A 24,505-nucleotide genomic window follows, 5' to 3' on the forward strand; every position below is an offset into this window, starting at 1 on the left:
AACCCCCATAACAACAGCCCATCACCACTGGTCCCATCACCTCCTGGCAAATGGAAGGGGAAGAAATGGAGGCAGTGAGATATTTTACTTTCTTGGGCTCCATGATCACTGCAGATGGTGACAGCAGCCATGAAATTAAAAGACGCCTGCTTCTTGGGAGGAAAGCAATGACAAACCTAGACAGCATCTTAAAAAGCAGAGACATCACCTTGCCAACAAAGGTCCGTCTAGTTAAAGCTCTGGTTTTCCCAGTAGTGATGTATGGAAGTGAGAGCTGGACCATAAAGAAGGCTGATCGCCGAAGAATTGATTCTTTTGAATTCTGGTGCTGGAGGAGACTCTTGAGAGTCCCATGGACTGCAAGAAGATCCAACCTCTCCATTCTGGAGGAAATCAGCCCTGAGTGCTCACTAGAAGGACAGATCCTGAAGCTGAGGCTCCAAGACTTTGGCCACCTCAGGAGAAGAGAAGACTCCCTGGAAAAGAGCCTGATGTTGGGAAAGATGGAGGGCGCAAGGAGAAGGGGATGACGGAGGACGAGATGGTGGGACAGTGTTCTGGAAGCTACCAGCATGAGTTTGACCAAACTGCGGGAGGCAGTGGAAGACAGGAGGGCCTGGCGTGCTCTGGTCCAGGGGGTCACGAAGAGGCGGACATGACTAAATGACTAAACAACAACAACAGCAGCCCTGTGAGGTAGGTCCGGCTGAGAGGCAACAACTGCCTCCCCCCAGGTGAGTTCCTGAAGAATGAGGCTTTGAATTCCCCCCCCCAAAAAAAAACTTGGCCATGAAGCTCCCTGGGGGGGGGGTGACCTTGGGGGAAAAGACACACTGGGTCTCTGGGTCCAACCTACCTCGCAGGGTTGTTGTTTGTGGGCGCCCGCCCTGTGGAACTCCCTCCCACCAGATGTCAAGGAGAACAACAACTACCAGACTTTAAGAAGACATCTGAAGGCAGCCCTGATTAGGGAAGCTTTTAATGTTTAATAGTTAATTGTATTTTAGTGTTTTGTTGGAAGCCGCCCAGAGTGGCTGGGGAAACCCAGCCAGACGGGCGGGGTATAAATAATAAATTATAATTAATAATAATTATTATTAATAATTATAATATTAATAATAATTATTAAATGGGGCAGGGAGAGAAGGGAGCACAAGGCACCTTGGAGAGAAAAATGATTGAATATAAATTGCTTGCAATTTCACTGCGTGGAGGAAAATAGTTTGTGTTTTTTTTCATAATAATAATAATAATAATAATAATAATAATAAACAACTTTTATTCGTATCCCGCCCTCCCCAGCCGAAGCCGGGCTCAGGGCGGCTAACAACAATAAAATAATGGCCGTGTTGCTACTGTGAATGTATACACAAGGAATAATAACACAATAATAACACAAGGAATTAAAAAATAGGTTTTAATGTAAATACGTAGCAAAGCACACTAGAACAATTACACAAAACCACTAATAAGAACACAACAAGGAAAATTGACTTTTTCTGCAGAGAATCCCTTCTGAGTCTCCCTGCTGCTTTGCAAAGAGAGGAAGGGTGCGCGCGCGCTCCTGGGCGCGCTCCTCTCCCTCCTTCCGTCTGGAGAACCCAGGCGTCCGAGGAGGAGGAGCTGCTCCTTCTCCCCCCCCCTGCCCTCCTCCCTCCTCTCGCGAGATCTCCCAGCCATGTTGCAGCGGAGGGGTTTGTAAACAGAAGGCAGCCCAGGGGAGACCACCCGGCGCGCGACCCCCCGCCAGCCCCGCCGCCCGGGAAAGGTCAGTGACCTGCGGGGGAGCAGCCTCCCCCTCCCTCCTCTCCCGGACGCCTGGGTCCCCTGGGAGGAGGTGGGCGAGGCGCCTCCTGCCCGGACTCCTGGGTCGCCAAGGCGGGGGGAGGGTCGCCTCTGCGCCCCCAGGGTCGAGGGTGGGGGCGCCCCCTTGGCACCCTGGGGCGCCCTTCCTGGTTGGAGTGGGGGAGCGCCCTGTTTCTAGGGGTGCGTCCTGCGCCCCACGGTCCAGGGTTGGGGGGCACCCCTTTGGGCTGGGTGGGGGCACCCTAGGGCGCCGTTCCTGGCACTGGGGGGGGCGCAGGGGTCAGGGAGGAGTCTCCTTCGATGGTGGGTGTGCCGGGCAGAGTTGGGGGGCAGCTTGGGATCTCCTTGCCCCCCCCAAAAATGGGGAAACTGGGCAGGATCTGGGGTGAATCTTTTGCTCCCCTCCTTTGGCATCGCTCCTCCTCCTCCTTCAGATTTGGGGTGCCCTGCCCCCGTGAGGCTGTACCCCCCCAACCTGACAAGTCCAGGGCATAAATGGGGGGCATTTGCCCTTGGGCAGAACCTCAGGGGCCGGAGATCAAGGCTGTCTTGGCCAGACCCTCTTTCTTGTCCCCGGTGCCCCAAATCTTGTGCCCCAACTTTGGGCGCTTCTGTGCAGCCTGACGGTCAGGATCACAGCGTTGGAAGAGACCCTGCGGTCATCTAGTCCAACCCCATGCAGTGCAGAAATCTCAGCTGCGGGTTACGGGGTCGTGGAGTCGGAAGGGACCCCCCAGTGGTCATCTAGTCGGAAGGGACCCCCCAGTGGTCATCTAGTCCAACCCGCTGCCGTGCGATGACCCCGGGGCCCAACCCTGCCAACTCCACCTCTCTGTGATTGGAGTTTGGCAAAGTCGGGCAGGTCTCTGCCCCGAGAGGTTTGCAATTCAACAGCAGGAAAGAGGCAGGAAAATAATGTGTTTGTTTTGATTCTCCGCAATCCAAGCCCTAGAGAGGGAGGAAGGAGGCAGAGGAAAGGCTTTCTTCCTCTCCTGTAACACTCCATCCAATGCTGGAAGGTTCAGGGTGGATAAAACCGGGTTCGAAACCCCCCACCTGCATTTTGCTACTGGTTTGGCTCCAACTACGTCAGTGTGGAGATTTCTGGGCACCAGGTTGGCGACCCCAGTTGAAAAAGCTCCGCCTTAGTCCAGAGTTAATAGCATGTCCATTTCCGCCCTGTGCCTTTCTCCTCCTTGCAAACTGGGGCAAGGGAATTGTTGTGAGAGCGAGCAGTGGAGTTGAGATCGTAGAGCCGTAAGGGACCCGAGGGTCATCTAGTCCAACCCCGTGGCAAAGAGGCATTCTGTTTTGGGGGGACAGGAGGCGGGCTGGTGTGGAGGACTCCCTGGTCCTGAATGGGGCAACTGTGTCCCTGAAGGACCAGGTGAGCAGCCTGGGAGTCATTCTGGACTCACTGCTGTCCATGGAGGCACAGGTCAGTTCCGTGTCCAGGGCGGCTGTCTCCCAGCTCCATCTCGTATGCAGGATGAGACCCTACATGCCCTCAGACTGTCTCGCCTGAGTGGTGCATGCTCTGGTTATCTCCCGCTTGGACTACTGCAATGCGCTCTACGTGGGGCTTCCTTTGAAGGTGACCCGGAAACTACAACTAATCCAGAATGCGGCAGCCAGACTGGGGACTGGGAGCGGCCACCGAGACCCCATAACACCTTCACTGGCTCCCAGTACGTTTCCGAGCACAATTCAAAGTGTTGGTGCTGACCTTGAAAGCCCTAAATGGCCTTGGTCCTGAATACCTGGAGGAGCGTCTCCACCCCCATTGTTCGGCCCGGACACCGGGGTCCCTCTCCTGAGGGACTTCTGGCGGTTCCCTCCCTGTAAGAAGCCAAGTTACAGGGAACCAGGCAGAGGGCCTTCTCGGTGGTAGCGCCCGCCCTGTGGAACGCCCTCCCACTAGATGTCAAAAAGAAAAAGAACTACCAAACTTTGAGAAGACATCTGAAGGCAGCCCTGTTTAGGGAAGCTTTTAATGTGTGATGTATTGCGGTGTTTTAATATTTTGTTGGAATCCGCCCAAAGTTGCTGAGGAAGCCCAGCCAGATGGGCGGGGTATAAATAATAAATTATAATTATAATTCTAACACAGTGTTAGAAACTAGCCAGGCGCCAGGCGCGTTTTGCAACTGGCACGGGTCCAATGGCGAACACACGGAGATCTCTGGATCCTGGGGAAAGCAAAATGTGACTTTGAGCAGGAAATAAATTTCTTGCGCCTTGAACCGATTTGATTGTGCATCGTTTCATTTGATGTTTTAATGTGTTGCCAACTGCTTTGCTCTTTAAAATATACTCCCAGGAATCCGGCCCCTTCCCCAGGTCGTCCCTACAAAGACCTTGTGAGCTAGGCCAAGAGGCTGACTCCAAGGTCACCCGACGGAGTGGGGATTCGAACCCAGATCTCCCAGGTCCCAGCCCGACACTCTAACCACTACACCCCACTGCCTTCCTAGATTCCTCCCGCTATGGGGCAGCTCTATAAAAAGTTGGTAACTAAATACGGGGAAAGCAAAATGTCCCCTAGAGCAGGATCCGAAATATTTCCTGGGAACTTGAATTGGTTTTCTTCCGGTTTGATGTGTCGTAAACGGCTTTGAGGTGAGATATAAAACAGTAGAGAAATGAAACGATTGATGAGGACAGTAAATCTCATGGCCAGAAAAAGGCACGTTCCTTATTATTGGATTTATTTCCTCCCTGACTCAGGGAACCTTGCAGCTGAAAACATTGTGGGGGAAGCAACCATTACAGAAGAATTATACATGAATATCCACTAGATCTGCTAAGAACAGACAGGCTATTGTTATGTTACCGGCCTTTCCTGAAAGCAGTCAGCTCCCCAAAGTCTTCTTGGTGGCAGAATCTCCTTCTGTGGAGGTTTCTTAATCAGAAATTCCTTGGCTGCCATTTCTGCATGGCAGGGGCTGGGGTTGGGCTGGATGACCCCCAGGTGTCCCTTTCCGTGCTCTGAATTCCACAAGAACCCAGGTTTCTCTTTGGAGAATCATTTTTCTGGTTCTTCCCCTGCCAGCGGAAGGACAGCCAGGTGGGAGCCGTTCCGGCTTCCCTAGGCAGGGAGTTCCAAAGTTCTCTGGAGGAGCCACCACCGAGAAGGCGCTGCCTTGTATCCTACCCACCCACCCGGGTCTTCGAGGGCGGCAGGACCTCCACCCCAAAAATATCCAAACCCAGGAGGGAATATGGCCTTTCAAACAACCTGGACCTAAGCCGTGTCAAGCTTTATGGGGGTGAAAGATGCCGGTTTGGCACGGGGTTGGTCTGGATGACCCTCTTCCCTGTGACCTCCAATCCTGACTCCTTTGCCCTTGGGGGGTTTGGCCAACCGACCCCCGTCGCAAGGCAAAATTGTCGGGTTGCGAGGGACCCCCAGCGGTCATCCATCCCAACCCCCGGCAACGAACGCAGAAATGGCAGCTGCCCTTGGGGGGTTTGGCTCCAGGCGGGGCTGGCCGATCCGTCCCAGAAGTGGCCACACGGACTTTGCTCTGTCCTTGATGGGTGGGGTGGGGGGGGGACAAACTGGATGGACCGGCCCCCTGCTGAAAAAGTTTGCTGACCCCTGAACTAAAGGATCCCCCAAAGACGGCCACCCAACCTCTGCTTAAAAACCTCCAAAAAAGGTTCCAAGGTCATAGGATGGAAGAATGGTCAGGGACCCCTGGCGGTCATCTAGCCCAACCCCTAGCTCTGCTTGGAAACCTCCACGGAAGGAGAGTCTGCCATCTTTGGAGAGGGTCCTTTTGACTGTCTCCACCAGAGAGTTCTTCCTAAAGCGAATGGTTCTCCTCCCCTGCAAGAATCCTGTAGCCTTGGGCTGGCGCCTGGTTGTTCCCATTTTACAGAAGGGGAACACTGAGGTTGGGATGCTGATCCCACGCCTATTCCAGATCCAGGGCCTGCTCATGGTCTCCCCACAGCGCTGCAGCCCCTCTGGCTACCGGCACCCTCCGCTCTAACCCACCAAGGCAGTGCTGCCTAGTGGTTAGAGAGCCAGGCTGGGACCTGAGAGAGCTGGGTTCAAATCCGCCCCCATTTGGCCCTGAAGCTCCCTGAGGGTGACCTTGGGGGCATTTTGCTTTCCCCCGGCTTAATTGACAGAGCTGCCCCATAGCAGGAGAACTCTAGCAAGGCAATGTGGTGTAGTGGTTAGAGCAAAGTTCCCCAAACGTCGGGTCTCTGGCTGTTTTTGGACTACAGCTCCCATCATCCTTGACCGTTAGTCCTGCCAGCTAGGGGTCGATGGGAGTTGTAGTCCAAAAACAGATGGGACCCGACGTTTGGGAAACACTGGGTTGGAGTGTCAAACCAGGACCTGGGAGATCAGGGTTCGAATCCCCTCTCGGATAATGCCTGGCACCTGGTGGATGGAGAAGGCAGAGGGTTCCCGTCGGTTTAATTTTGGGGTGCTGCTCCTTTCTCCCCTGGTCCAGCCTGGCATCCACGTCCTCTTCCAGATGGGGGGGTTGGCAGGCACTCTGCACATGGTCAGAGGCTGCCTGGGCCTGCTCCTTCCTTTTTTAAAAATTAATAATTTAAAAAATTCATTTTTAGCACTCTGGACATGGTCAGAGGCTGCCTGGGTCTGCTCCTTCCATTTTAAAAAAATAATAAGTCCTTTTATCTAGTAAAAGGTAAAGATACCCCTGCCCGTACGGGCCAGTCTTGCCAGACTCTGGGGTTGTGCGCCCATCTCACTTAAGAGGCCAGGGGCCAGCGCTGTCCGGAGACACTTCCGGGTCACGTGGCCAGCGTGACAAGCTGCATCTGGCGAGCCAGCGCAGCACACGGAATGCCGTTTACCTTCCCGCTGGTAAGCGGTCCCTATTTATCTACTTGCACCCGGAGGTGCTTTCGAACTGCTAGGTTGGCAGGCGCTGGGACCGAGCAGCGGGAGCGCACCCCGCCGCGGGGATTCGAACCGCCGACCTTTCGATCGGCAAGTCCTAGGCGCTGAGGCTTTAACCCACAGCGCCACCTCTGTCCCTACGTACGCTTATTATGTCAGCGTACGTAAAAACAGCCTTTTCTGCTACCTTTGGGATATCCGGACCCAGAATTCCTAATAAAAAACGCTTCAGGTTTTCTCACAAAACTTCTTTTAAACTTTCCCTGCTCCTTCCCTTGACTCTCCTGCAATGCTGATGCTGCTTTTTGCCCTAGGAGTCGCTGGTCTGCCCGCTTGCCTGCCAGGCGCCATGATTCGAACGCAGAACCCGCTTCCGGCGGCTTTCCTGGTCCTACCGGTTTTCCTGCTGCTGGAGTTCCCGGCTGCCCAGGGCTACATTCACGCGGTGAGTCCCCCCTTCCCCACGGAAAGCCCTAGAGGGGTCCGGCTCCAAATTCTCCCCGGACTTACCCAACTCTTTTTCTCTTTCTGTCTCCCCGAAAAACAGATGTCGGACCACAATTCCAGCATGGAGTTCAACGACCTGCCGGCCCTCTTTGGGGAGCCCCTGCCGCACGAGGGGCTCGTGGTGAGTCTCCCCGAAAAACGAGTTCCCCACAACCCGCCAGAAATCAATCTTTTCCGCGCGGTCCTGTGGAACTCCCTGCCTCAGGACACCCCGAACCCTTTTCAGGAGGCTCTTCCCAGATTTCTTCTTCTATTATTAATAATAATAATTTTTATTTATACCCTGCCCTACCCAGCCAAAAGCAGGCTCAGGGCGGCTAACAAGCAATAATAAAAACAAGTTATTGTTATTATTATTATTAATTGGATATATATACTGCCCTATATCTGGGGGGTCTCAGAACGCCGCTGCGTTTCTTACTTCATAGCTGGTTTTAATTTCACGGGTGTTTTAAACAGCCGGGGTCTTCTACCTATAGTTTAATCGTTTTTTAAAATAATATTTTGAGGGTTTGGGGGGGCAATCAAGCAACAGATGAAAATGCTAAGGAAATCAGGAAATTAAGGAAATGATTAGCAAAAACGACGGCAACAATAAGAATGCAATTTAATCGAAATCTCCAACAGGGATTGAAATGTGTAGAAGAATACGTGACCGAAAGATGCTCAGAACAAGAATTTATTGATATGTCTAGACTGATTTCACAAAGTTAAGCTAAGCAGATACAGTGGTGCCTCGCAAGACGAAATTAATTCGTTCCGCAAGTCTTTTCGTCTTGCGAGTTTTTCGTCTTGCGAAGCACGGTTTCCCATAGGAATGCATTGAAAATCAATCAATGCGTTCCTATGGAAACTGCCTTCAGACCAGGTCTGGGGACAGTCTGTCCCCCGACCTCTTCCGAAGGCGGGCGGGGGGGCGAAAGTCTTTGTCCCCCCCCTGCCTTCCCGGGAGAGCGGAGAAACACGCTGCGATTCTCCGCTCTCCCCGACGGCTTTTGAAGGCCGGCAGAAGAGGTCCAGGAAGGCCGGCGGGGGGGGGGCGAAAGTATTTGCTCCCCCCCGCCTGCCTTCAAAAGCCGTCGGGGAGAGTGGAGAATCGCAGCGCGTTTCTCCGCTCTCCCGGGAAGGCAAGCAGGGGGGAGCAAAGACTTTCGCCCCCCGCCGGCCTTGAGAAGAGGTCCAGGACCTCTTCTGAAGGCGGGCGGGGGGCAAAAGTTTTTGCTCCCCCCCGCCTGCCTTCAAAAGCCATCCGGGATAGCGGGAAGCGCTTCCCTGCTATCCCGGACCGCTTTTAAAATGCTGGCGGTGGGGAGCAAAGCCGGCCTTCCTGGACCTCTTCTGAAGTCCGGAGGGGGGGGGAAAAGGCTTTGCTCCCCACCGCCAGCATTTAAAAGAGGTCCCCGGAGATTTTCCTACGGGCTTTCTTCTTGCGAAGCAAGCCCATAGGGAAATTCGTTTTGCGAAGCGCTTCCAAAACGGAAAAACCCTTTCGTCTTGCGAGGCATTCGTCTTGCGGGGCACCACTGTACATAAGATCGAATGTTTAATTATTAAGATACAAAACGACAATCTCAGTAATAAAGTTACAAAATTATAACAAGGAAGTCACTCACGGGGAAGAAATAAAAAAGGGATAAACGTCGGTACATAAGGAAATGTGAAAATTTACGAATATAACGTATACGTATCAATATGTAAAGATTTCGTGTATGTATTGCAACATTAACAATAAATAAATTAAGTGGAGAAAAAAGGTTAAGGAAATAATTAAATAACTGAATTTGGAGGAGCCGTTAAATGAATAAACTTTTGTTGTTGTTGTTGTTAAATGGGGTGCAAAAAAATAATAATGTAAGGAAATAATGAAATAAACGAATCTAGAGGAGCCGTTAAATGAATAAACTTTTTTTTAATTAAATGGGGTGCAAAAATAAAAATAAAAAAATGTTAAGGAAATAATTAAATAACTGATTTTTTTAGGAGCAGTTAAATTTATTATTATTATTATTATTATTATTATTATTATTATTATTATTATTATTATTTAATGGGGTGGTTAAGTAAATAGAGAGATGCCTTTTGTGAAATGATTAAATTAAAAGACAGCAAGGGAAGGGGCCAAATTCTTGGTTGAATCCTGCCAGCCTCTGGCACTTTTGCCCCCCCCCCAACGCTACTCCCTGACACTCTGGGGCAGAACTTGTGCCTGGTCCTTGAGGTCAGGGGGGGCACCAAGCTGACCCTTCTCCCCCCCCCCCATATATCTCATTTTCAGGGATTTCTGGTGGAAGCCAAGCCGGCCAACGCCTGCCAGACCATCGAAGATGCCCCGGTTCTGTCCAACGGCACCGTTTTCATCGCCCTCATCCGGAGGAACGACTGCAGCTTCGACCTCAAGGTGACCAAGGAGGGGTTCAGGATCAGCCCCCTTTTTCCTCCGGGGTGGGAAGTCCGCACGTCTTTAACGCCGGAAGATTTGGGGCCGATAGAAGCCCTTTCTCGTGCAGTTAGACAGTGGAACTCCCTGCCACAAGAGGGGACCGCCCACGTCCAGATAGCCCTTTCCTCCACGGTTTCCCCTGTTTAGGGAAGTTTTTCATGTTTGAAGTTTTAATTCTGTTTTTTGCGTTCTTTTGGGAGCTGCCCAGAATGGCTGGGGAAGCCAAATGGGCAGGGTATAAATAATAAAGTTATTAATATTGTGATTATTATTGAAATAAACAACAATCTGACTTTTAGAGGACATCTGAAGGCAGCCCTTTTTAGGGAAGATTTGATGTTTGATGTTTTATTCTGTATTCTGTTGGTAGCCGGCCAGAGTGTCTGGGGAAACCCAGCCAGATGGGTGGGGTACAAATAATCAAATTATTATTATTATTATTATTATTATTATTATTATTATTATTATTATTGAAATAAACAACGATCTGACTGTTAGAGGACATCTGAAGGCAGCCCTGCTTAGGGAAGATTTTGATGTTTGGCTGTATTTTTAATATTCTGTTGGAAGCCGTCGAGAGTGGCTGGGGAAACCCAGCCAGAGGGAAGGGGTATAAATATTATTATTATTATTATTATTATTATTATTATTATCGCAAAGAGGACTGGGCAGCTTTGTGGAGGTGAATCCGGACGGCCGCACAGAGGCAGCCAGAGCTCTTGCCAAAAACCACAGGAGGGGGGATTTGGTCTTGTGTTCGAATCCTGGCCAAAGTCCGCAGGGTTTCCTATCCTGGGCGCCTCGTTGGCCCCTGGGAGAACAGGAGGCTGGACCCTGATGTTCTTGCAGTGGAACCTCCAGGGCCAAAGGCAGTCTATCTCGATCCCTCGATTCGGAGGGCTCTTTGGGCCCCTGGAATAGACGGGGCCCCTTTTGGCCCGATCCGCCAGACCCTCCTGAGCTCGGCCTCTTCTGCTCCCGCAAGGCCTTTTCTCTGCCCCACTTTGTCCCTTCCCCGGGACGTGTGTTGTGGGCCGGCTGGGAAAACAGCACCCTCTGAGCATGCGCAGAGTGCTTTTCAGACTTTGACGTTCCCCTTCTTCCTCGCAGGTATTCCACGCCCAGAAGGCCGGCTTCCTGGCCGCCATCGTCCACAACGTGGGTTCGGACAAACTGCTCAACATGGTCTGGGACAGCGGTGAGCTTTTTCTTGGGGGCAGATAACGCACCCCTTTTCCTGAACCCCTTTTCCGCCACCTCTCTTGGGGCTCCCGGCTGACTCCCCCCTTTCTCTTCCGCCCCCCAGAGGAACTACGCAAGCTGGTCACCATCCCCTCCGTTTTCATCGGGGAGACGGCCGCCAGGCTCCTTCGCGACTCCTTCACCTACGAGAAAGGGTAGGCTCTATGGGGCAGCGGCTGTGGGGCGGGGGGGGTGACTCATTTATTGACGCACCGAAATTCCTGGCGCTGGGCTGGGGGGGCAAAGAGGGTGTCTGAGCTGCCCCCCAAACGCCCCCCTGCCCCCCGGTTTAGCACTCAGGGTCAAAGGATTGTGGAGTTGCAAGGGAACCCCAAAGGTCATCCATCTCAACCCCTTCTGAGAAGCGCGGATCGCGGCGAAATGCGGGGATTGTGGCCGGGTGCCGATTCGGGTATCTTTCCCCCCCCCCCAATATTTTATTTTAAAATAATTCAACATTAATACATACATATTACGAATATACAAACATTTATTTTAATACATATTACGAATATACAAACATTTATTTTATACAATTCTTTAAAATATTCATACATACCCACACTCAATCCCACAGATACTTCCTTTACTCAATTGCAATTACTCAATTGCAATTTCTTTCCACTTCTATTACTTCCTTTCACACACTTTTAAACCAATTTTCTGCTTCTTTTTCTGTTACACATTGTTATCCATCGTATTTAGTATTTCATTATTTATAACGGAACTTCTTTATTCTAATAGTTCTGATTTTTCGATATGATTTTGCAAGTATCCTTTAAACACCTTGTCTATCTTCTCTTTTGAAGATTCCAATTTCTCCCATTGTTTTGGATATATTGTAATACTCCAATAATTTGGCAAGCCACTCTTTTATCAGTATAATATCACTTTTCCAATTTTTCGCAATCAATAGCCTTGCGGCTACAGTTGCGTATAAATATAATGTCTTGTCTTCTTCCTTTAGACTTCCTGGTACTATTCCCAATAGAAAACCTTCTGATCTTTTCCTAAATAAATATCTGAACATTTTTTTTCATTTCATTGTATATTGTTTCCCAAAATTGTTTGCTGTTTAAACAATTCCACCATATATGCATCATAGTACCTTTTTCAGTGTTGCGATGCAACGCCAATTCGGGTATCAATGCAGGAAAAAGGACGGAAGGCAAAGGGGAGTTTAAAAACCGCGACGCCATAACCCCGTATACCGTATTTACGCAAATCGAATGTGCCCTGGAATCTAATGCGTGCCTTGATTTTCAAAACTTTGAACCCCCCAAAAGCAGGGTGGGTTTGATTTAAATCGAATCGATTTAAATCAAATCGATTTAAATTACGATTTAAATCACTAGTCAGTAAGACTTGATTTAAATCATATATTTTTTACAGGAAGACTCATTCTTGCTGGTATAATCTTAATGTTTACAAACCAAATGAAGGTTTCATTTTTGGAATAATGAATTTTTAGAGTCGTTTTTATAATTATATAAAAATGACTGATTTTGTTATACTATTGGAAATACATAGAGAATTCTGAAATTATGGTGAGGTTTAATAAGTTGGCTGTTTACGTTTGGACAACTTTTCTGCTGTTCTTCATTGGAAGGAGAAAAATGATCATTTCCTTAATAGCAAGTTTAAAAAATTATTTAACTAAAACAGTAACATTATAGCACATGTTTGTTAACTGATGTGGTTATAAACTATTTAAAAAAAAAGCTTAGACTGAGTTTTATTTCCTGATCAATAGCCCTTGGACTATAATGTCACTTAAATAGAAAACTGCCATTAGAAAGATTTTTCCTCCAAAAGCATTTTATTTTTTAAAAACAATTGAACCCCCCAAAGATTTAGCTGGTGAATGTAAACGTGCCCTCAAATCGAGCGCGCACCCTAATATTCACAACATAACTCAGCCCCAAAAGGTGTGTGTTACATTTGAGTAAATACGGTAAATGGATCCCGTAAACCAATTTGCTGTGCGACTGCGGTTTGGGCTGCTGCTTCCAGTTCTGGTCGCCTCGGCCCCCCCAAAGGATATTGCACTGTTGGGGGAGGTTCAGAAAAGGACCCCCAAAAAGATTGACATCTAAGGGAGCTGAATGTTGGGAGATTCAGGACAGATAAGATAAACTCCTTCTTCATGCAGTTAATCCGTGGAACTCCCTGCCACTGTGGCCAGCGATGGGCCACCAAGCTGGGGAAACTCAGCCAGATGGGTGGGATATGTATATATATATATATATATATATATATATGCTTTCGTAGATTTTCACGGGTACAGGAATGCAGGTTTTGGTGTCCTCGGGTGTCTTCCCGTGTAAAAGTTGGGGTGTCTAGGCGACGTTTCGACGAGGTCTCACTCGTCATCTTCAGGCTGGTGCTTTCGGCTTCTTGTTACTGGAACAGAGCTCTGTTCCAGTAACAAGAAGCCGAAAGCACCAGCCTGAAGATGACGAGTGAGACCTCGTCGAAACGTCGCCTAGACACCCCAACTTTTACACGGGAAGACACCCGAGGACACCAAAACCTGCATATATATATATATATATATATAAATGAGAAGTTTTATTTACAACATAACATAACCCCCCACCCCCCACCCCAATACAGAAATCCACCCTCATTAACATGAACATAACATACAATAAGCAAACAACCAAATAAAAGACTTCCTTTATCCTGTATCTGGCTGTCATATTTACTTCTTATAAGCTCTTTCCTTTACGGAGAATTATTAAGATTTTTCTAATTATAACTTAAATATCCACAAAGTCTCCTGCAGACATTACGTAATCGAAACAAGTCCAGGTGTGTATTTTGGAGCGCTGTTTTGTGAAGTATTCGCTGCATTTCCCCCATGCTTTTTGAAACTCTAATTGCTCTAATTGCAATTAGTGGTCTCTAATTGCCTCTGTTAATCTAGCCAATTCAAAATACTCTAACAGTTTGTCAGGGTGGGGTATAAATAAATTATTATTACTGTTATTGTTATGTTATATTATATTATCATATCATATCATATCGTATTATATTTATTATTATTATTATTATTATTATTATTATTATTATTATTATTATTACAATTACCTGGATGGCTTTAAAAGAGGATTAGAAAAATTCACGGCGGAGGAGAGGGCAGCCGATGGCTACTAGTCCTGGGTGGCTGCGTTTTGCCCCCGCAGCCAGATGCTTCCGAATCTCAGTTGCTGCAAAGTGTTGGTCTTGTGTTCGAATCCCGCTTTGGGGCTTCCCTTTAGGGCAGGCGTAGGCCAACTCAGCCCTCCAGCTGTTTTGGGACTACAACTCCCATCATCCCTAGCTAACAGGACCAGCGGACAGGAATGATGGGAGTTGTAGTCCCAAAACATCTGGAGGGCCGAATTTGACCATGCCTGGTTTAGGGGCCCCTGGTTGGCCCCTATGGGAACAGGAGGCTGGACTAGGTGGGCCTGATCCTGCAGATTCTCCTTATGTCTTTTTTACGTTCTTCCTAACTGCAAACCGTCCAGCAGGTGGCATTTTAAAACCATAAAAGTTTCCCTTTATTTTTTTTATTTTTTTGAATATATCTTTATTGATTTAAAATACTGTCACACAAATGCATTACAAATAGTTACGACAGAATTCCACGCAAAAGTGAAAAAGGAATAACAAGAATAAAAATAAAAAGCCAAGAAGAATTAACATTAAAACAAAAGAATATCGCTTGTATTCTCGTAATCTTGACCAATAAAGTCTTCTGGAACAAAAACTTCCAATCATTCTCGCTGTACTTTTTCCTAATGTCTTGATTTTATCGCGCAGTTTATTTTTTAGCTTTTCCTGCATATTCTTCTAAAATATTTTCCCCCTTATTTATTATACAGAAGTATCATTCAGTTCTGCCAGGATAGTTGCATTGATTTTGACAGTGTGATTCCCTTTAAAACCCAGCTGCAATCAATGACACTGGCTCCTTCCTTTTCCAAAAAATCTGAATTTTCTCCGCCATTCCTGGGCTTTGGGAGAAGGACTGCAGACCCTTCCGTCCCAACCTTAATTTTTTTAGGGATTTCCCCAGCTTTTTCCTGGGCAAAAGGCACAGAAGGGAGAGATTTTTCATCTGGGGGTTCCTTTTGGCCAAAGCTTTGGAGGAAACGGCAAAGGGGGTTCCTGCCTTGCAGCGGGTTGGGATGAATGACCTCTGGGTTCCCTTCCAATTCTATCATTGTGGGTCCCAAAAGCACAAATTCGATGCTTGATCCCTACCTCTTCCTTGAACCCTGAAATTAGGGGTGAGGCAAGAAGGGGAATTTCACCAGAGCGCCTCTCCTTTATTTTTATTTTTAGAAAGCAGCCCCTCTTTGTGAAAATATCAGGGGAAATAATTTTTTTCAATTTGGAAATAACTAAATTAATGGTTATTATTACCCTGAGTAGTACCGAGTTAAAAACAAAAGAGGAATGCAAATGGGTAAAATTAATGGTATAGTGAGTAATTGGGCAAATGCAGCAGAGTTAGGGGTGAACCAGTGGAGGAAAAACTGAATAATATTATAATTTTAGGTACATAGAATGAAAGGATTTAAGGTCAGTGAGAAAGAGGAGGATTGGTTTGAGAAGATATTGAATTATTTGGGTAGCTTTGAACTATTTGGGGCAATTAAAATGTTAAAAGTTAAATAAACTTTGTGGAGGGAGGAGTGTTAAGGAATATAGAAGTGTACCTATGGTTGATTTGAATATGTTTTTATTGAATATGTATATTATTGAATATTCTATATTATTTAATATCGTATACCCAATGTATCAGCCGCCTGGGGGGGTTTCACTGTGTTTTGGTGGTTGGTAAAAAATAAAATATATTTTTAAAAAAGGGGGGAAAGAATTTTTTTCAACTTTATCTTCCGCACCTTCCTTGGCACTCGAAGTGCCCAAGGGGGTGAAACGGATTTGATGGCATTTCCCCTTCTTATTGACCCTGAATTGATTTCAGAATGAATTGATTTTAGAAAGTATTTCAATTAATTGGTGGCGATTTTATGTAAACTGTGTTATTTTTACTGTTGTTAGCCGTTCTGAGCCCGGCTTCGGCTGGGGAGGGTGGGATATAAATATTATTATTATTATTATTATTATTATTATTATGCACCCCAGATTCTGAGCCAAGGCTGAGATCTTTGGGGTTTCTGAATCCACTCTCTTTTCTCCTCCTCCTCCGCAGAGGCCAGGTGATCCTGATCCCGGAATACATCTTCCCCCTGGGCTATTACCTGATCCCTTTCACGGGGGTCGTGGGAATCGTCATGGCCGTGATGTGCACCATTTTGGTGAGTGACCGTGCGAGGAAAGGGGGGGGGGGAGAATGGATGGACGGGCACCATAGCTGTCAACTTTTCCCTTTTCTTGCGAGGATTGATTTTGCTAGTGGGCTGCATGTGCATGATATCTGCTGGAGGGGTAAACCCCCCCCCCCAAATCTATACATAAATTCTTGCAACAGCTTGAAGGAGCTGGGTTTGCAGCTGGCCTCTTGCAAAGCTCATCTTAGCGGGCAGCTGGCCTCTTGCAAAGCACATCCACCTCAATAGCTCCAGGGGTCCCCTGAAAGTCTAGTGTTGAGATTTGGGGAGTCAGATCCCCCCCCCAGGTGCTGCCTCGGTCAGACCCCCGGCTGGAGGGCTGGAGTTCTGGGCACCCCAATTTGGGAAGGAGATTGGCAAGCCAGAAGGTGGGGTGGAGATTGACAGGGGTCTCAGAAATGAGACGGATGAGGAACGGTTGAAGGAGCTGGGTTTGCAGCTGGCCTCTTGTAAAGCTCATCTCAATGGGCAGCTGCTCTCTTGCAAAGCTCATCTCAATGGGCAACTGGGAGCAAGCTTGTTTTTTCTCCTGTTCTGGAGGGTAGGACTCGAACCCGTGGCTCCGATTGCCCAGAAAGGAGATTCCGATTAAACTGTCGGAAAAGCTTTCTTACTGTCAGAGCTGTTCAGCAGTGGAGCTGTGAACTCTCCTCCCTTGGAAGTTTTTAAGCAGAGGTTAGGTGGCCGTCTGCCTTGAATGCTTGAGCTGAGATTCCTGCATTGCATGCAGCGGGTTGGGCTGGATGACCACTGGGGGTGCCCTTCAGACTCCACGATTCTGTGATTCTAGAGATTCTTTTCCACGAATGTATTGGGATAAAAAAAGGAGTTTTGTGCCTAAAATGAGGGGTGTGCAATAGCAGTAACCCCCTTACTAAGGACTCCTTGAAGCACAGAATCGTAGATTGGGAAGGGTACCCCAGAGGTCATCCAGCCCAACCCCGAGCCATGCCAGAAGCGCCGATCACAAATCCCATTTCTCCCTTTCGGAGCAGATTGTGCGCTGCATCCAGCACCGGAAAAGGATGCGGAGGAACCGGTTGTCAAAGGAGCAGCTGAAGAAAGTCCCCGTCCACAAGTACAAGAAAGGTAAGGTGTGGGGGCGTCCGGGGGGGGCAAGGCTGCCGTTTGGGAGGGGGCTGCTGGACGGATCCGGCCGAGGAAGAAGCTTCCTGGAGAAGCAGCCTTTTCCCCGCAAGCTGGGGCCGGCTGGCAGGAGGCGTAGTGCAAAACTTCCTGATCGGCATACAAAGAGTTGGAAGGGACACCGGGGGGTCATCTATCCCAACCCCCTTCAATGCAGGAATCGAATCACAGCCGGGGTGGTGGAGGGAGAGGGCAGGTGTCCCCAGGCAGGTGGGGAGCAGACTCTGGCAATGGCACCTCTGCACACCCAGAAGCAGCAGCGAAATTCGTTTTCCAGTTCACCTGCGGAACTCCCTGCCACAGGAGGGGCCACCGACCTGGATGGCTTTGACAGAGGGTTGGGCCAATGCATAAAAAGGCTATCAGTGGCCACTGGCCATGTGGCTACTCTCTGCCACAGCAGCGAACACTTCTGAATTGCTGGAAGCAGAGGGGAGAGGGCTGGTCTTGTGTTCGAATCCTGTCGGCGCCTTGACCCAGCCGGATTGAGGAAGGAGCAGGAGAAAGGGATATTGGGGGGGAGCTTGGGAAGGTCTAGGTCACAGGCATGGCCAACCTTGGGGACTACAATTCCCATCATCCCTGACCACTGCTGTCCTGTATGCTAGGGATGATGGGAGTTGTAGTCCCCAAGCCGTTGGAGGGCCGGGTTGGACCATGCCTGGTCTAGGACATGGGTAGGCCAACTAAGGCCCAGGGGGCCGGATCCGGCCCAGTCGCCTTCTCAGTCTGGCCCCTGGATGGTCCGGGAATCAGCGTGTTTTTACACGAGTAGAATGTGCCCTTTTATTTCAAATGCATCTCTGGCTTATTTGTGGTGCGTAGGAATATTTTTTCCAGAATATAGTCCGGCCCAGGGAGTTGTCCACAGAAGTGTGTGTGTGTGTCTGCTTTTGTGTGTGTGTGCGTCTTTGTGTCTGTTTTGTGTCTGTGTGTGTGTGTGTGTGTGTGTGTCTGTGGGGTTTTTTTTTGTGTGTGTCTTTGTGTCTGTTTTGTGTGCGTGTCTTTGTGTGTGTGTCTTTGTGGGTTTTTGTGTGTGTGTGTGTCTTTGTGTCTGTGTCTTTGTGTGTGTGTTTGTGATTGTTTGTGTGTGTGTGTCTTTGTGTCTGTGTTTTTGTGTGTGTGTTTGTGTCTTTGTGTGTGTGTGTGTCTTTGTTTTTTGTGTGTGTGTATCTTTGTGTCTGTGTCTTTGTGTGTGTGTTTGTGACTGTGTGTGTCTTTGTGTCTGTGTTTTTGTGTGTGTGTGTGTCTTTGGGTCTGTGTTTATGTGTGTGTGTGTCTTTGTGTGCGCTTTTGTGTGTGTGTGTCCCTGCAGTGCCCCTTTTCCCCTCCAGAGGGCGCCCTGCCACCCCTCCTCTCCCCCCTCTTCCCGCCAAAGATCTGTATCTTCCTTCCCCTTTCAGGGCCAAAGGGGAGGGGGGCGGGGAGCAGCCGCGCTGCAACAGCCTTGACTGCGCTGCAACCCACACCTTGGGTTTTTTTCCGTTCTCTCTCTCTGCCTTTCTTGCGAAAGGGGGAGAGAAGGCCTTTGCCTTTTCACCTCCTTTCCAGCCCTGAATCCTAAGGACTGGAAGGGGATCCCCGGAGGTCATCCAGCCCAACCCCGGGGCAGTGCAGCCGTCCAACCCGATTCTCCTCTTTAACATCTTGCCTTTCGGGCAGCAATTTCCTCCATGGCAGAAAGGCAGCAATTAAATTTGACGGGGGAACATTGGACTCCTCCAGCATTTTGAACACACAAATGTCTGTGTGTGGACCCCGGAGAGCGGCTGCCGGCCCGTGGCAGCGATGCTGAGTGGGTAGGAGGCTGCTTCCTACGCCGAGCCATCCCACCTGGCCTGGGGGGTCTGGGTTTTCGGCTGCAGCCTCCTTTTGGACGCAGGGGCATGGGTGCGAATCACGCACTTCTGAATCACGCTTGCAAGGAAATGGTCAGGAGAGGAACCCAGGCGTCCGGGCAGCCAGGGAGCCCCCGACATGAACCCCGGGAAGGGGGCGACTGTAGAGACTTTTCCCCAAATGGGGACGACATTCCTCTTTGTACTGCGGGGGGTTGGGCTGGATGACCCCTGAGGGTCCCTGGCTTAGCTCTGCACTTCTGCGCTTCTGTCCTCATTAGGGACTAGCTGCTTGCAAGGTCCCAATCGGCTCCAGAGAAGGACAGTCTCCCTCATTCTCCTTCCTTTCTAAGCAGAGGTTGGGTGAGAGAATCCTAGAACCGTCGAGTCGGAAGGGACCCCATGGGGTCATCCAAACCAACCCCAGGGATTTTGCAACTGAGATTCCTTCATTGCAAGGGGCTGGGGTTGGGCTGGATGACCTTTGGGGGCAAATTCACAGAGGGAAAATCAAGCTATTGGAGGCAATTGCGAGAAGCAAGCCGTGCTTCCGCGCCGGTCCTGCGTTCGAATCCTGCCTTTGCGGTCGGCGCCTGTGAGAACGCGATGCTAGTGAGGCCGAGGCCCTGATCCGGCAGGCCTCTTGCGGCCTCCCCGCCCCTTTCCTCTCCTCGGTCTCCCGCTTGGCTTTGGCCAAGGCTGAGTCAGAGCGGGAGGGAGAGGCCAGGCGCCGACCGGCTGCCGTTTGCCTTATAAGGCCCGGCAGAGTTTTGCAGGCTTCAGCTGAGCAGCGGCAGCCGGGCTCTGACCGCTTCCCTTCCCTGACGCCGCTGCTGCGAGGGAGGCCCCTTCCTGTTTTCGCAGGGTTGTTGCAGGGGAAAGAGAGAGGGAGGCCCATGCACAATTTGGGGGGGGTAGAGGAGCCCCCCACCCGCCCCAGAGCAAGCTGCAAGGAATCCATGGTGGAATGGGGAGGGAGCCCCAAAGGCCATCCATCCCAACCCGCCTGCAATGCGCAAGGAATCTGTGGTGGGATAGGAAGGGAACCCCAAAGGCCATCCATCCCACCCCGCCTGCAAAGGGCAAGGAATCTGTGGTGGGATAGGAAGGGACCCCCAAAGGTCATCCATCCCAACCCACCTGCAAAGGGCAAGGAAGCCGTGGTGGGATAGGAAGGGGCCCCCAAAGGCCATCCATCCCAACCCACAAGGAATCCATGGTGGGATAGGAAGGGGCCCCCAAAGGCCATCCATCCCAACTCGCAAGGAATCCGTGGTGGGATAGGAAGGGACCCCCAAAGGCCATCCATCCCAGCCCACCTGCAAGGTGCAAGGAATCCGTGGTGGGATAGGAAGGGACCCCCAAAGGCCATCCATCCCAACCCACCTGCAACATGCAAGGAAGCCGTGGTGGAATAGGGAGGGACCCCCAAAGGCCATCCATCCCAACCCGCCTGCAACCCACAAGGAATCTGTGGTGGAATAGGGAGGGACCCCCAAAGGCCATCCATCCCAACCCGCCTGCAGTGCGCAAGGAATCCATGGTGGGATAGGAAGGGAACCCCAAAGGTCATCCATGCCAACCCGCCTGGCAAGCTCCAGAATCCCAGGCATATATGAATTCAGTACTTCCTTTTGAGGTTAATAACCCCCCCACACACCTTTTTCTGACCCCCCCACTCCACCCTTTGCTGCCTCACGCAGACGGTGCTGGGAGCCTCTTGCCTCTTCTGTGCTTCCTTCACCTATAGAGTCAAGGATGGGACCCCCAGCGGTCATCCAGCCGAGCCCCCCCCCCCAATGCAGCAATTGCCTTACTTCTGTGCTTCTAGCTTTGCCTTTCAATGCACGTCACCCACCCCAGGACCTTAATGGTGGAAGGCAAGCAATTAATAATTATAACAACTAATAACAGTAGTAAGAAATAACGGCAGCGGACGTTAATAATAATTACAGCGGCGATAAATGACAACACATGATTGGTGACCAACCCCCGCAGCTAATGATTAATAAGCGAGAGACAGTTAACGATGAATAATAGCATCCTGAGAATTGAGGGCTGATGTCTGGACTGAGGGGGGGGGCAGGCAGCAGCCTGAGCCGGACTCCCGGACGGAGGGAGCGAGTTCGAATCCTTGCGCATGCAGAATAGCCTTGCCTGCACCCAGATAAGAGACCCTGCCTTGGGTGTTTCTGAGCACGGGGAGATGGATAAGAGAGGCTGTTCGCTTTTCTGGCCGGCCAGTGGTCAGGGAGGCTCCTTTGCCAGTCACGGATTTCTTCAGGATTTCCTGGGGTTGGTCTGGATGACCTCTGGGGGTCCCTTTCAACTCGACAATCCCACATTTTTTTGAGGATGATGATGAAGCTCCTCCTGATGATGTCTCCCCCCGCCTCCTTCCCGCAGGGGACGAGTACGACGTCTGCGCCATCTGCCTGGAGGAGTACGAAGACGGGGAGCGGCTGCGAATCCTGCCCTGCTCTCACGGTAAGGAGAACCCAACGACTCCAAAGGGCTCCCTTGCCAGGATGCGTCCCGTTCTGGACGCCACGATTTGAGAAGGATAGTTTGCAAACGGGGGGGGGGCCTTCACCCCCGGGATCCTTTAGCTGGAATTGGGGTTGGGCTGGATGACCTTGGGGGGTCCCTCCCAAGTCTACAACTCCTGTGACCCGGGAGGGCGGAGGATTCTCCTTCCTTGGAGGCTTTTGGCCGGTCATCTTCTGGGGATTCTTGAGTTTGCCCACCATCTTCTGGGGATTCTTGAGTTTGGCCGGCCATTTTCTGGGGTTTCTTGAGTTTGGCCGGCCATTTTCTGGGGATTCTTGAGTTTGGCCGGCCATCTTCTGGGGTTTCTTGAGTTTGGCCGGCCATCTTCTGGGGATTCTTGAGTTTGGCCGGCCATCTTCTGGGGATTCTTGAGTTTTGCACCCCGTGCACCGCCCGTGGGTTGGGCTGGATGACCTTCGGAGTGTCCCATCCGGCGGATCCCTCAATCTCTTCTCTCTTCCCAGCCTACCACTGCAAGTGTGTGGACCCCTGGCTGACGCAAACCAAGAAGACCTGCCCCGTCTGCAAGCAGAGGGTGCTGCGCTCCCCGGACGACTCGGACTCGGAGGGCGAAGAGGGTCTCCGCGCCCCCCAGGACGAGGAAGAGGCGGGGGGCCAGGGGGGCCATGGGGAAGAGGAGGAGGAGGAGGAGGAGGAGGAGGAGGAAGGGGGCGACTCGGAGCGCACCCCCCTCCTGCGCCCCTCGCCCAGCGCCGCCCTGGGGGGGCCCTCCTTCGGCAGCATGGGGCAGTCGCCCCCCTCCGCCGCCCCCCAGGAGCACACGCAAGAGTTGGGGGGCGAAGGGGACCAGGATTGGGACCAGACAAAGGGCCTTCTCCCCAGGGGCCCCCTCCCAGTCTAGCGCCGTGCTGGGCATGGGGGGCGCAAGAGGGGCACCCCCTAAGTCAGGCACCCCACCCCAAAGGGAATCCAGAAATGGGGGGCGGCTGAAAAGACCCCCCCACTTCATCCCTATTGCTTTTGACCACTGAGCTTCCACTATATATGTTAACTTTTCAGGGAGTCTGGGGGTCTTTGCAGCATGGGGGAGCGCAGGGCAGGAGTGGGGTGGGGGGGTCGGTCCAAGACCCCTTTGGGTGTCTTTTTTTGGGGGGGGAACAGGATGCAAAAGCCAAGAGGGAGGGGGCAGGTTTCTCCTGCCTGGTTCCTTTGCAGGGTAGGGGGCACACATCTCCCCCCCCCAGACCACAAAACCCCTTTTTCCTGGGGGGGGTGGAGAGAGAGACCCCCACAGTGGCCAAAGCAGATCCTCCCCCTCCCCAAACTTGGTGCAGGGGGGTCCCAATTAAACACAGTATTTTTTTGTGGGGAGGGGGCCAGAAAGTCCTGTATCCATTGGGGGGGCAGCGAGGAGCTCATGAGGGACAGTATATAAATTTAACACATTGATGGGGAGCCCCCCCCTTTGCAAAGCATGCCAACCCCCCCCAGCACCCTACCACTCCCAGGGTGGGTTGGGGGGTCCTTTGGGTGTAGACCCCCCCCCGTCGGGATCTCCCCTGCAGCGCCCCCACCTCCTCCCTCTTGCGATTTTGCACTTTTCTCCCCATTGTGTGCCAAGGAATTGGGGGGGGGGGGCTTCTTGTTCTCTCTGCCCCCCCCAAATTAAAAAAAAACCCTCCTCTTGGGACTGCTGACCTTCCTAATTTCCCACACTAACTTCCAAATTTAGCATCCTATAATAATGATTATTGGGGGGGAATTTACCTTTTAACCCCCTTTTTCCTTCCATGCCCCCCCCCCGAAATTTCTTTCCGTTCCTTGCCCCCATCCCTGCAATGGGCAGGATACTGACTTTCTTTCCGCGTAGGAACTAACAAGCAACGGCCCTCGGGGGGGGGGGGTGCTGGGTTTTTTGGGGTGGGGGTGCCATGGGGGGGCACCAAGGGGGCCATTTCTCCTCTTCCTCGCCCCCCCCAGCTGCTGCCTGCCAGAGTCGCTGCTGCCTAGCCTTCTCTCTCGATCGCCTTGAATAATTTTTACTGTAAAGGACTTTTTATTTTTCACTGTACAGTTTTATGGTGGGACGCGAAGGGGCTTTTGCCTGTGGGGGGGAGATTGGGGAAGACACCCCCCCCAGCAAAGGGTTCAGACATGCCCTGGATGCAGGGGGAAACGGAAATCACGACTTCCATATAATAATATTAAAAAAAGAGATTTAAGTCGGAATAAACGGAAGACGGTTTAAAATAAAAGTCTGCTGGGCTATTTGTGTTTGCAAAGTGGGGGGAGCGAACGCTTTTCTGCTGCCTAAGTAGGGCAAAAGAGGAACAGGATCCCAGCGCCGCCCCCTTCCTAGCCCAGCCCCATAAAAGAGCAGAGGTTTGACGCACAGCCCAGAAGAGGCAATGTTTATTAAAACGATGCGCACACACGGAGGGAGATGTTTTTCCTCCCTCTTTCCTAACAATGGAACTTTTTGGGACAGGACAAAAAAAAAAGCCCTCCTAGCCTATGGAACTCTCTGCCACAGGAGGCTGGGGCAGATGCAGACCTGGGTGGCTTAAAAGAGGATTAAACCAATTCTGCGGAGGGCTGCATGGAGGAGAAGAGGGCTTTTGCAGAAGGGGCACCCGGGGTCATCTAGCTCAGCCCCCTTGAACCTGCAACCTTGGCATGATCGGAACCAGAGACCCAAGTGGAGGTTGGGGGGGGGAGGGGGAATAGTGTGGCTCTTGCACCCGGGTCCTGCTTGCTGGTTCCTTCTGGGCCCAATGCA

The 24,505-nt window shown here is 50.8% G+C and overlaps 1 protein-coding gene across 1 annotated transcript; it reads left to right on the top strand.

Annotated features, from left to right (window-relative positions):
- The first annotated feature begins 1,660 nt into the window (after positions 1-1,660).
- Positions 1,661-23,981, top strand: RNF167 (ring finger protein 167). Its single transcript, XM_081886940.1, has 10 exons — positions 1,661-1,768; positions 7,009-7,139; positions 7,242-7,322; positions 9,477-9,599; positions 10,752-10,839; positions 10,948-11,038; positions 16,093-16,198; positions 17,227-17,320; positions 21,622-21,702; positions 22,230-23,981. The coding sequence occupies exons 2-10, from the start codon at positions 7,044-7,046 to the stop codon at positions 22,625-22,627; spliced, it is 1,158 nt and encodes a 385-aa protein (XP_081743066.1). The 5' UTR covers positions 1,661-1,768; positions 7,009-7,043; the 3' UTR covers positions 22,628-23,981.
- Positions 23,982-24,505: the final 524 nt, after the last annotated feature.

The sequence above is a fragment of the Podarcis melisellensis genome (genome assembly GCF_964234715.1).
Source record: "Podarcis melisellensis genome assembly, chromosome: 13".
In the NCBI taxonomy this organism is placed as follows: domain Eukaryota; kingdom Metazoa; phylum Chordata; class Lepidosauria; order Squamata; family Lacertidae; genus Podarcis; species Podarcis melisellensis.